General features: G+C 45.1%; 1 protein-coding gene across 1 annotated transcript in view; it reads left to right on the plus strand.

The window, feature by feature from the left end:
- Window positions 1-11,491, plus strand: part of LOC102039624 (ATP-binding cassette sub-family A member 9) — a 34,683-nt gene extending 23,192 nt beyond the window's left edge. Inside the window, exons 29-39 of the mRNA XM_031063342.1 lie at window positions 1,938-2,058; window positions 2,990-3,104; window positions 3,362-3,453; window positions 4,788-4,951; window positions 6,147-6,222; window positions 6,718-6,812; window positions 8,436-8,555; window positions 9,652-9,792; window positions 10,858-10,937; window positions 11,030-11,085; window positions 11,198-11,491. Of these exons, the coding sequence (XP_030919202.1) occupies window positions 1,938-2,058; window positions 2,990-3,104; window positions 3,362-3,453; window positions 4,788-4,951; window positions 6,147-6,222; window positions 6,718-6,812; window positions 8,436-8,555; window positions 9,652-9,792; window positions 10,858-10,937; window positions 11,030-11,085; window positions 11,198-11,287 (1,150 nt within the window). The 3' untranslated portion in view covers window positions 11,288-11,491. The remainder of the gene's footprint in view (window positions 1-1,937; window positions 2,059-2,989; window positions 3,105-3,361; window positions 3,454-4,787; window positions 4,952-6,146; window positions 6,223-6,717; window positions 6,813-8,435; window positions 8,556-9,651; window positions 9,793-10,857; window positions 10,938-11,029; window positions 11,086-11,197) is intronic.
- Window positions 11,492-11,973: the final 482 nt, after the last annotated feature.

Consider the following 11,973-nt stretch of genomic DNA (forward strand, 5'->3'; position numbering starts at 1 on the left):
GCGGGTAAACTGTAGTTCCAAATTGAAACAGAAAAGTTTTAACTCCTTTTCAAAGGTGTCAGTATTGCTCCAAATAGGATGGAGAATTTCCCTAAATCTTCATCAGGTTGAGGTTGTCCAAGTGCTCCCTCCTTAACTGTCACCAACAACAAGTGACCTGAGTCACATGGGAGAACATTTATAAAAAGTATTTAATTACCAAACACTACCAAGCGTAATTGGTTAATTTGGTAATTTGGTAAAATGCCCAAAAAAGGCAAAATTTGGCAAAATTTGTAATTTGGTTCAATGCCCAAACTGCTTTGCAAACCTGCCACGTGCATTTTAATTCTCCTTGCCCAGATGATTGGCATGTCTGGAGCAGGGAACCAGTCAATAATTAAAGATGAAGGAAAAGCTAAAGCTGGCCTTTACTTTCTCAGCCATGCCAGTGAAGTTTAGCTTTTCCTCCCCAGGAATACATACTTGAGCAAACCCCATCTGGGGAACAGCTCAGTGATCCCTGTGTGTCCCTTCCAGCTCTGAGCCTGTGAGCTCCCCAAGGGCAAATAAATTTTGGGTTTCATTAGTGCTGCCAGCAAAATAAATTTAAGGGACCACACTTTAGGTGGGAACCCTGCAATAAATTTAAAACGTGGCAGCACTAAAAGTGTGATCCTCTAAACACATTTTACTGCCCCAGAGGTTTGGGACTTATCAAAAACACTGATCTGGCAAAATCTGGGCCTGGAAGGTGCCATTTCACAGCTCCCTTTCTAATGTTTGTGTCACCAGCTTCAACCTCAGCTGGCAAAAAAGTATTAAATTAAACAAAGAAATAGGGAATTTGATGCTTTGAGGAAATTTTATTTATTTCCTTCCTGGCACTGTGGTGGATAGTTCAGGCTCCAGTCTGTGCATAGGGAAATAAATTTGAAACCTGTTATTCTTATTTCTAGATATAAATATGAATTTATGTCCTCTCTAATTATTCTGGGGAAAAAACATATAAATGCAAACCTTTTTGGAAGTGATTCCCAGTGAAAGCATCTCTCCTCCTCTGTGGGGAAAGGACTTGTAGAAAATTCTTAAGATTTGACAGAAGGCTCACATTGTGTGTATCTGTGTGTAAACTTTGAGATAAGAAATATTGACTTAGAAATGTTCAGGATAGATATTTTTGAGAGAGAAATTGAACTAGAAATAAGTTTTAAAAGATGGTTTTGCAAATAAGACTAGATATTTTAGAGAAATAGAATGATGAAAGATGTATTGTAGTAGGATTCACAAGGGGTAATTTGTCACAGACATCTTTTTTGAAAAATCCTTTCCTTAGGATTTTTTTCCTCCTGAGAAGCTGAGAGTCTTCAGGAACAAAATCTAAACAATGATTATCTGTTGCTGTGGAATGCAACAGGTGCATCTGTGATTGGTCTCACGTGGTTGTTTCTAATTAATGGCCAATCACAGCCCAGCTGGCTCAGACTCTCTGTCCGAGCCACAAGCCTTTGTTATCATTCCTTCTTTTGCTATTCTTAGGATTTCATCAGAAGGCTAGCTTTCTTCTATTATTTTAGTGTAGTTTTAATATAATAGATATCATAAATTAATAAATCAAGCCTTCTGAAACATGGAGTCAGATCCTCGTCTCTTCCCTCATCCTCGGACCCCTGTGAACACGGTCACAGTAATTTTAGATGATTAGACATTTAGATGATTAGACATGATATTAAGACATTTATAAATACAGTGTGGTCAAAGTTGATAGGTTAAGAAATACTTTATAGTGTTTTGTAATTACGAAATAGTTGGCTTTTGATTGTGATGTGAATTATAACATCTGTATGGTCTCGCCCTTCTCATGAGACTGCAAATGGAATAAAAGCTTTTAAAACGCCCCTCAGTTGCCCCATCTGTGGGTCAGAAAAGGGGTTAGTCTGACCCTGCTGCACTCACAGGATCCAGCAGAGAAGGGAGGAGCCCCAGCAGAACAAGGAGCCCCCCGGAGAGGAGCCCCCCGAGGTGCAGGCGGAGCGGGACCGCGTGCGCGCCGCGCTGGCTTCGCTGCAGCACGAGCAGGTGAACCCAGACCCAGCCCTCTGCATGCTCTGCTTCCATTCTCCATCGTCTTCATTCTCCCATCTGCCTCTGCTTTCCTAGCTCACGCACTGGGATGTTGTCAGAGCCCAGGAAATTCTTCTGGCTGCCCTGGAGGACTCAGAACCCTGACAGAGGGCTCAGAGACCTTGGTACAGAGCCCAAGACCCCTGTGCCTTTGATCTTGACCCATGGAAAAATTGACCAACCTCATATGAAGATTTACAAGCCACAAAATTTTAAGCAGAATGATAGTTAGTTTATCACAAGGTGAAAAGTAGAATTTTGACGTTTTTAGAATGGGGGCTCGAAGTCCCAATATAGAAGAATTTGAGCGTGCCCTGTCCTTCTTCTTTCCTCTACCCAGCCTCCATGTTCTAAGTGATGCTAGCACTTTTAGATTGGTTTAAGGTAAAAACTAACTGTCTAACATAAGTGATAAGTATTTAGAAGTTATTGTAATTAATTACATGTAGTTTTTAGTATAAAAGACAACACTGCCCCTGTGGGTGGTCAGTGTGCCTCAACCCGACCTGCCAGACAGACCTCGGCGAGGCAGAAAAAGAATGTTAGAAATAAGAAATAATAAAGAGCTTTGAGAATGAGAACAGATAGAAAAGAGACTTGTACATATCTCAGAGTCACTCTGACCAGCAGAAATCCCAGGAAGATGTGATCTCACCGTCCAGCCCACGGTCACCCTGGCACCACAAGGACTTTAGCTGGACCAGTTATTTTTATTCCCCCATTCTGCATATTTTCCTGTTTTGGTTTTTTATTTTTTAACCTCTGTTTCATGGCTTTTTAATTTAGAAATTTTCTCTTTTTCAAAGCCCTGCTTAATGGTAAGAACAGATCAGCTGTCTCGTGGGGTAGGAGGAGAATTTTTATTTCCCTCTCTGTCTCTTCACAGGACTTGGTCGTTGTCAACAGTTTGCGCAAGGAATACGAAGTCAGGACAGCTACTTCCATCTTTAAGAAAAAGAAGAAACTTGCTGTCAAAAACCTCTCTTTCGGTGTTAAAAAAGGTTCAAGTACTTTTCTGCACTCCCTATAACATAAATACTAAAATCTAAAGTGAAGGCCTCATTTGGAGGCAATATTTTTGTTAGAATTTTCTTGCGGGCATTGAGACCTGACACTCTGGGCTCCTGCATTCAAAGTTTTAATTTATGGGGATAAAACAACCCTTTCTCCTACTGTACCTTTAAATGTTACATAGAATACAGGGGAAAAGTCATATGACCAAGAAATATTATTAACAGTTGTTGCATATTTGTTCCAGGAGAAGTCTTAGGTCTGTTAGGACCCAACGGAGCAGGGAAAAGCACAACTCTGAACATGATTTCTGGAGGTGTAGCAGTGACTGCTGGGGAGGTAGGTGGCTCCTTGGAGCAGCTGCAGAGATGACCTTGATGCATTCATAAATTAAAGATGTGATAAGGCAAACCAGCAAAATCTTCCTACAATCAGGGGCTTTATGGATGTTTATGTACAATTTATGTGTCCTGGATATTTACAGAGCTGAGAAAAAGTGTTGATTTATGCCAAGCATAAATTCTAGTGTTCATCAAAGTCAGTGTTACAGATTAAAGAGTTTGAGCAACAGGAAATCTTCAGCTGGCATTGGAAAGCCATTGTGAAATATCTCGAGCCCTGTAAGAATTGTTGACATCTAAAAAACCCCAAAAATAGCACTCTCCATAAACAGCCTTGCAAAACCAGGAAATTGAAAACGAATGTGAGCAGCGTTGGGCCAGTGACAATCCATCATTAATTGCGTGCAGAATGATTAATGGCATGTGCTGGGGGAGGGGAAATGCCATTGCTCTTACAGATTTGGGACTGAAGGTTGGAAATAGAAAAGTATTACCGGGAAAAGACAGGCTGGTGTTGGCAATATCACCCAAGTGAAAAAGCAGATGGAGCTGCATCCCCCTGCTTATGGAGGGTGACCACTCCCAAGTGGCTGCTGACCACACAACTGCTTGCCTAGGCCAGTTGGACGGGGCTTGGGGCAACCTGGGCTGGTGGGAGATGTCCCTGCCCATTGTAGGGATGGGATGGGCTCTGAGATTCCTCCCACCAAAGGGATTGTGTGACCCCACAACCAGAGCTGTGTGTCTGTGCTGGTGCTGCTCAGGAGCCAGGATGGAGCCCCGTCGTGCCCCTGGGCTGGTGGGAGATGTCCCTGCCCATTGTAGGGATGGGATGGGCTCTGAGATTCCTCCCACCAAAGGGATTGTGTGACCCCACAACCAGAGCTGTGTGTCTGTGCTGGTGCTGCTCAGGAGCCAGGATGGAGCCCCGTCGTGCCCCTGGGCTGGTGGGAGATGTCCCTGCCCATTGTAGGGGTGTGGTGGGATGAGCTGTGAGATTCCTCCCACCAAAGGGATTGTGTGACCAGACAACTAGAGCTGTGTGTCCGTGCAGGTGCTGCTTGGGGGCCTGGGCTGGTGGGAGATGTCCCTGCCCATTGTAGGGGTGTGGTGGGATGAGCTGTGAGATTCCTCCCACCAAAGGGATTGTGTGACCCCACAACTAGAGCTGTGTGTCTGTGCAGGTGTCAGGATGAAGCCCCCTGTGCCCAGGGGCCCTGGGCTGGTGGGAGATGTCCCTGCTCGTTGTAGGGATGGGATGGGATGAGCTTTCAGGTATCTCCCACCAAAGCACCCTGTGTGTGACACAACCAGAGCTGTGTGCCTGTGCAGGTGCTGCTGAGGAGCCAGGATGGAGCCCCGTCATGCCCAGGGTCCCTGGGCTGGTGCCCACAGCAGAACCCGCTCTGGCCACACTTGACAGTGCTGCAGCACCTGGAGGCCTTCACCGCCATCCGGGGAATGAGGGAGGAAGATGCTGCTCTTGCCATCTGCTGGTAGGAAGCCAAACGATCTCATCTGTTGGTTCTCCCTCCCTCCTGAGGTGGGGAGCCTTCCAGCCTGTCTGTCGCTGCTGGAAATGAAGGGTTGGGACTGTTTTCAAGCTAAGAACGATTTATTTCTCAGATAAACATCAATCTCAGGGGCCATGAGATTTTACAGGAGCAAGCATTTGGCCATTGCTCAAGAGTAGTCACAAGTTTCTTCATTACAAGGCAATATAGAACTTTCTAAACCAATGGACAGTTGCCACTGTCCATTTATTTATTATATCATAGAATTTTATTTTGCTTTTCTAATCTATCACCTTTACTTATTCCTGCTGCAGTGCAGATACTTTTGTCTAATGGCTTTTTTTTCTTGTCACACACTGATTTTTCTAATCATAGAATTTTATTTTGCTTTTCTAATCTATCACCTTTACTTACTCCTGCTGCAGTGCAGATACTTTTGTCTAATGGCTTGTCTCACTTGCACACAAATGCTTCTGTTATAACTTCTAAACTCTCAGCTTATTCCATACAACCCCACCCTTATTATAAACCCTTCACCATCTTATCAATACAGTTTCTCACTTACTTAAGGCATACTCTCACCTACGACTATAGAAATATAAGTTTATGATTTTTCTGCTTAATACCTGTGTATTGTATTTTTGCATCAATCTAAGCTTCTTCCAAGGCTGTAGATGAAATCTTTCAGTTTCTGTGGAAGTTTCTGTGTTTCTGATTCCCACACCAGCCCAATCACTCTGTGATTTTACAGGGTGGGGAAGGGTTCCTCTGTTAACAAAACTGGCTCGTGTGGTTAAGAGACAACACCTTCAATGCCTCTCCCCTTAGAGAGGGGCTTCTCCTGATGAGATCTGCTGTTTTATACTGTTCTCAGTCCCTTACCTATGAAGAGTGTAGCCCAAGTTTACCTGGGAAAATTCAGAAAAAAAATACCAAACTTGTCTCAGTTCATGGCTACTTGCATGAGTAACACTTCTCTCATTAGCTGCACTTCCTGCCTTGAATTTCTGCAAAAATTACTCAATTTAACATCCAAGTTAGGAGCAGAATGCCCAAATAACCCAAGGTGATGGATATCAACCAAAATATGTCAGTGTCTGGTTCCTCAGCTCCCCTGCCCACCGAGGTTGCACACCAAGATGGTCATTTGAGGCTTTTCCCTTTCCATTCCCCACAGCATAGGAAGGAACTTGGATCTCCTGAAGCATTTCAAGACCCCAGTGAGGAGTTTATCTGCTGGAGAAGCCAGAAAGGTACGTGTTGGATTTGTCTTTGCTACTTCCCCAAACCCTGCTCGCTCTTTCTTGGATGTGGTACAGAGAAAACATTCAGTTGAGTGGGTTCCTGTCATCATTCATTTTCACCAATACCTTTTGAATCCCTCCTGGCAGGATTCCCTCCTTCCTCCTCACCCCCTTTTCCCATTCTTCTGCACTATGTGCTTAATAAGTGCTGACCACAAACTGGATTTACAATCACCTCTTCACCCCCCACCACCTACATCTTCCAGTAAATGGGATGGAAAACCACTTCCACATCTTTGGCAGGCTCAGGGGTTCTGGGGAAATCTGATTTTGAGAGATTAAAACATTAACTGAGAACACCTGAAGTGGGATATTTTTAAAATCCCTGTTCCTTTTGTACTTTGGAATCAAGAGCTTCAGCTTTGAAAAAATCCACGGGGATTAAGGTGCTCCAATTTTGCAGGTAAATAAAAGAGCCTTGACCTGATGTTGTTCCCGTTCCAGCTGTCATTTGCTATGAGCATCCTGGGAGGCCCAGCAGTGATGCTTTGGGATGAGCCCTCCGTGAGCGTGGACCCCAAAGGGCAGCGCCGCATGTGGTGAGCAGCTCTGGCCTGGCAGGAATGGGAATCTGGGACAGGTTTAACAGGATGGGCTCACCCATCATTGCAGGAACTCTTGGGCAGAGGTGACGGTGGAGATCTGTCTTTTCCCTTTTTCCCAATGCCCAGACGATGGGGAGAGCTTGCTGAGCTCCTCACTCAGCTGGCAGCCCTGTAATATAATGGTCATTAATACACCCCAAAAATGACCCTATAATGGTCATTAATACACCCCAAAAATGACCCTATAATGGTCATTAATGCACCCCAAAAGATGACCCCATCATGGTCATTAATACACTCCAAAAGATGACCCCAAATGGTCATTAATACACCCCAAAAGATGACCCCATCATGGTCATTAATACACCCCAAAAATGACCCTATAATGGTCATTAATACACCCCAAAAGATGACCCCAAATGGTCATTAATATACCCCAAAAGATGACCCCATCATGGTCATTAATGCACCCCAAAAATTGACCTCGTCATGGTCATTAATACACCCCAAAAAATGACCCCATCATGGTCCTTAATACACCCCAAAAATGACCCCATAAAGGTCATTAATGCACCCTAAAAAATGAACCCACAATGGTCATTAATACACCCCAAAAATTGACCCCATCATGGTCATTAATGCACCCCAAAAAATGACCCCATAATGATCATTAATACACCTCAAAAAATGACCCCATCATGGTCATTAACACATCCCAAAAAATCTCAGTCGACACCAGCTGAACCCATGCATTTGGTACAAAAGCCCAAATTTCTGTTTTCTTCAGAGCGAGACAAGAATTTGTAGGAAGTCCTCCCTTGAGTCATTCAGTAGTTTGCTTTAGCTTTTCATCAGTGCAAAATCTGGAGGGCTGCTGACATGACAAATTACAACATAGCAGTGGCATCCAGGTCATCTTTAAATGAGAAAACTGAAGTCTTTTAAATAGTTCTCTGCTTTTCAGTAACTTTAAAAAGTTGTTTCTATGGAGGGAGACATAGACCAGTGTTGGAGTCCTGGATGCTGAGAATTTTAAACTTTTTGTGCTGAAGGGCACAGACCCACAAGAAAATACTGTAATTGACCTGAGGCTGTGGAGAAGGCTTCCAAATTTGATTTATAGCATTGGGATCATGGGCGTGGAGTTTGATTAGAAGTGTGTAATATCACAGGGTGGAAAACTTAGAGTTTAAGGTTTTAGAATATAGCAATATATATAGAGCAAGATGGAGGTTTTAGGGTGGAGGCTGCTCCTTCATCACCTTCTCCATGGGTTTGGGTGGTTTTGTGTAATTGGACAGAAAAGTCTGCATTGCAGACTTCGAGTGATTAGTTATTGGGTTAAAAGTGAAAATAATTAAGGTGTCATTCCTTAATTGGATAGTTCGACCTCAAAAGACCTTGTATAGAAAGATAGTTAGCCATTGTGTAGCCTGTTAGTAAAATGTTGTAGAACTGATCACTTTTAATACAGACAAGAAACAACAAACGCCTAAACCTGAACGTTAAACACCATCTCTAGTGCTTCAATCCCCACCTTGGCAGAGGCAGAAAAAGAAGCCAGGAGATTTTTCCGTGGCTGTTGCCAGGAAGTGACTGTGACCCCTGTGTTGGCAGGAGGATGCTGGAGGCCTCCATGAGGAGCAGGGAGAGGGCAGCCATCCTGTGCACGCAGTCCCTGCCGGAGGCGGCGGCCATCTGCGACCGCGTGGCCGTCCTGGCGTGCGGCCGGCTCCGGTGGGCACGGCAGCTGGGGCTGGGCTGGGCTCGGGGCTGGCTTGGGGTGGTTTGGGTTAGTTTGGGGGTAGTCTGGGTTAGTTTGGGGTCAGTCTGGGGGTTGGGGTTCATTTGGGGTTAGTTGGGGGTTGGGGTTATGTTTGGGTAGGTTGGGGTTAGTTTAGGGTTAGTTTGGGTTACTTGGGGGTAGTCTGGGTTAGTTTGGGGTCAGTCTGGGGGTTGGGGTTCATTTGAGGTTAGTTTGGGGTTACTTTGGGGTTCATTTGGGGTTAGTTTGGGTTAGTTGAGGGTTGGGGTTAGTTTGGGGGTTGGGGTTATGTTTGGGTTAGTTTGGGGTTAGTCTGTGGGCCGGGGTTAGTCTGGAGTTAATTTGGGGTTAGTTTGGGTTTGTTTGGGGTTAGTCTGAGGGTTGGGGTTAGTTTGGGGTTAGCTGGGGTTAGTTTGGGATTATTTCGGGGGTAGTCTGGGTTAGTTGGGTTCATTTGGATTCGTTGGGGGTTGGGGTTATGTTTGGGTTAGTTTGGGGGTTGGGGTAAATTTGGGGTTAGTCTGGGGTTTGTTTGGGGTTAGTTGGGGTTTGTTCAGGGTTCCTTTTGGGTTAGTTGGGGGTTGGGGTTAGTTTGGTTAGTTGGGGGTTGGGGTTATGTTTGGGTAGGTTGGGGTTAGTTTAGGGTTAGTTTGGGTTAGTTTGGGGTTAGTCTGTGGGTCAGGGTTAGTCTGAGGTTAATTTGGGATAAGTCTGTGTTTGTTTGGGGTTAGTTTGGGTTAATCTGGGTTAGTCTGGGGGTTGGGGTTAATTTGGGGTTAGTTTGGGGTTATTTTGGGGTTAGTCTGAGTTAGTTTGGGGTTAGTTTTAGTTTGGGGGTTAGTGTGGGGGTTGGGGTTACTTTGGGGTTAGTTTGGTTTTTTCAATTCCTAATCTAATGGAAAATACTGGTTTGGATGCCCCCACGTGTGTAACAATCAATTTTGTGGGAGGCAGCACGGCATGAAGAGCTGATGAATAAGAGGATATGCAGCCATTCCTCAGCTCCCTCAAGCCATGGATTTATTTGCTGGTTGTGGTGGTTTGAGCAATGTTTCCCCCCCTGTGCAGGTACATCGGTTCCCTCGAGGATCTCAAAAGGAAGTTTGGCACGAGTTACCACCTAGAACTCAAAATGACAAATGCAGGGCAGAGCGACGCTCTGCACACCGAAATCCTGAACCTCTTCCCCCAGGCAGCTCGGCAGGAAAGGTCAGCGTGTTATGAATGTGAACGAGGCCAAACTTTCTCCGGAGAAAGAGAAAGAGGTTCTCATTTATTAAAATAGCTGCAAGGAACGGAGTACCCAGGATAAGCCCGGGCACCCACACAGCGAGCCAAAAACAAAACTAACCCCAAGTGCACTGGGTTCTTCACACAAAAAAACAAGTATCCAAAAAGAAGAACCCCAACCCAACCAAACTTCCCGCATTTATAGCCCCCTTTGAGTCCAGGATTGGTCCATTTTGGATTCTCATTGGTCTTTAATGCCGTTCATTCTGGGCCAATCGTTTCTGCAGGGCTTCGAATGATTGATCAGGCCTTCTGTCCAAACCCTCTTTAACCTCGCCCTGCCCCACCAGACCACTGTTCCACCAAACCCTGTGCCCTTCTCCTGGCACATTCTAATAAGCCCCCCCCTTAACATAATACAATTTATATAACATAATTAATACAATATAATTGAACTATACCTTAATTTAACTCAACTTGTGCCCATGGGCTGCCCACAGCCTGGATTTGGGTTGGGATGCTCTCCTCCTCCTGCTGACCTTGCTCAGTGATTTACCTGGAGCAAAGCTATCTTACAAACCCCCCAAGCTGCACTGTGATGGTGGTCACAAGGGTTATTGGATGAGGGAAGAGACGAGGATGTTGACTCCATGTTTCAGAAGGCTTGATTTATTATTTTATGATGTATATTACATTAAAACCATACTAAAAGAATAGAAGAAAAGGTTCTCATCAGAAGGCTAGCTAAGCTAAGAATAGAATCAGAAAAAATGAAAACAAAAGCTTCTGTCTTGGACAGAGAGTCCGAGCCAGCTGACTGTGATTGGCCATTAATTACATACAAACCAACATGTGACCAATCACAGATGCACCTGTTGCATTCCACAGCAGCAGATAACCATTGTTTACATTTTGTTCCTGGGGCCTCTCAGCTTCTCAGGAGGAAAAATCCTAAGGAAAGGATTTTTCATGAAAAGATGTCTGCGACACTGCACTGCTGAGTCACAAGATGAAGAATTCATTTTTTTTAAATTACTTTTTCAGGACTTCTTCCATGCTCACCTACAAGATTCCAGTGGCAGATGCACTACCTCTGTCCAGGTCTTTCTCACAGCTAGAAGCAGGTAAAAGGAAACAATCAGTTAAATAAGGAAATCACTTTCAAATGGTTTCTGTGGATTTGCTTTTTAAGGATGCTTTCTCCATCCCTCCGCAGCCAAACAGAATTTCAAGCTTGAGGAGTACAGCTTGTCACTGAACACTTTGCACCAGGTAGGCTTGTGCAGGAGCTCCAGGTTGGGAAAGGAAGAAATAAGCTGTGAGCAGCACAAATACAGCCAGTCCATGGCAATGATGGGGTGCTTCCCACTGTGTCCCATTGCAGGTGTTTGTAGACCTCACCAGGGACGCAGAGGAGCACGACCTGGAGGTGGCATCCAACGGGGCTGTGGAGCAGAGACCCCTTCAGCCCTGATTCCTGGAGCCACAGTGGGAAATATTCCATGCATTTCATCAGTGTTACTGAATTTCATCAGTGAAATCGCTGGTAGCTGTGACCAGCTGCAGCCCCGGCACTCGGTGACCCACGTCACAGCACACACAGCCCTGCAGGTGTTCTGCCTCACAGAGAAAAAAGAGTTATTATTTTAATAAATAAAGCCTTTATCCTTTGACAAAATCATGCCTACTCTCATCTGTGCCCCTGCTCATGGAGTTTGAATTCCTGACCCCGAGGCTGTGAGGGACACTGGGCTGGGAAAGGAGCTCAGTCCCTGGGGAGAAGCAGGAGCAAACCCTGGGGAGGCTCTGACACTTCTCTCATCCTTGGCAGGAGGACACCAGGTCTCTGCCTTGTCACCCTCTGCCTGGTGGGATGTGGCCAGCAGAGCTGCTGATTCCTGCGAGAGAGAGGGACAGGGCTGTATTTTGACCCAAAAATGCTGTGAGTTCCAGCTCAGCCCAGCTTGGCCCATCTCATCCCCACCACTGGGGCCAGGGACAGAGGAAAGGAGTCAGCAGTGGCTGGATAAATGTAATTCAATTTTGCAGCTCTGTTATCATAATCTATAGAAGCCAGCTATTAATTAGAGTCAAAATAAGGTGTGCTTTGACCCAAAATAGTGCTGAAGAAGGACAGCAGGCTGAGCCTTGCTTTGGTCA

Source organism: Geospiza fortis, unplaced genomic scaffold (assembly GCF_000277835.1).
Source record: "Geospiza fortis unplaced genomic scaffold, GeoFor_1.0 scaffold153, whole genome shotgun sequence".
Classification (NCBI taxonomy): domain Eukaryota; kingdom Metazoa; phylum Chordata; class Aves; order Passeriformes; family Thraupidae; genus Geospiza; species Geospiza fortis.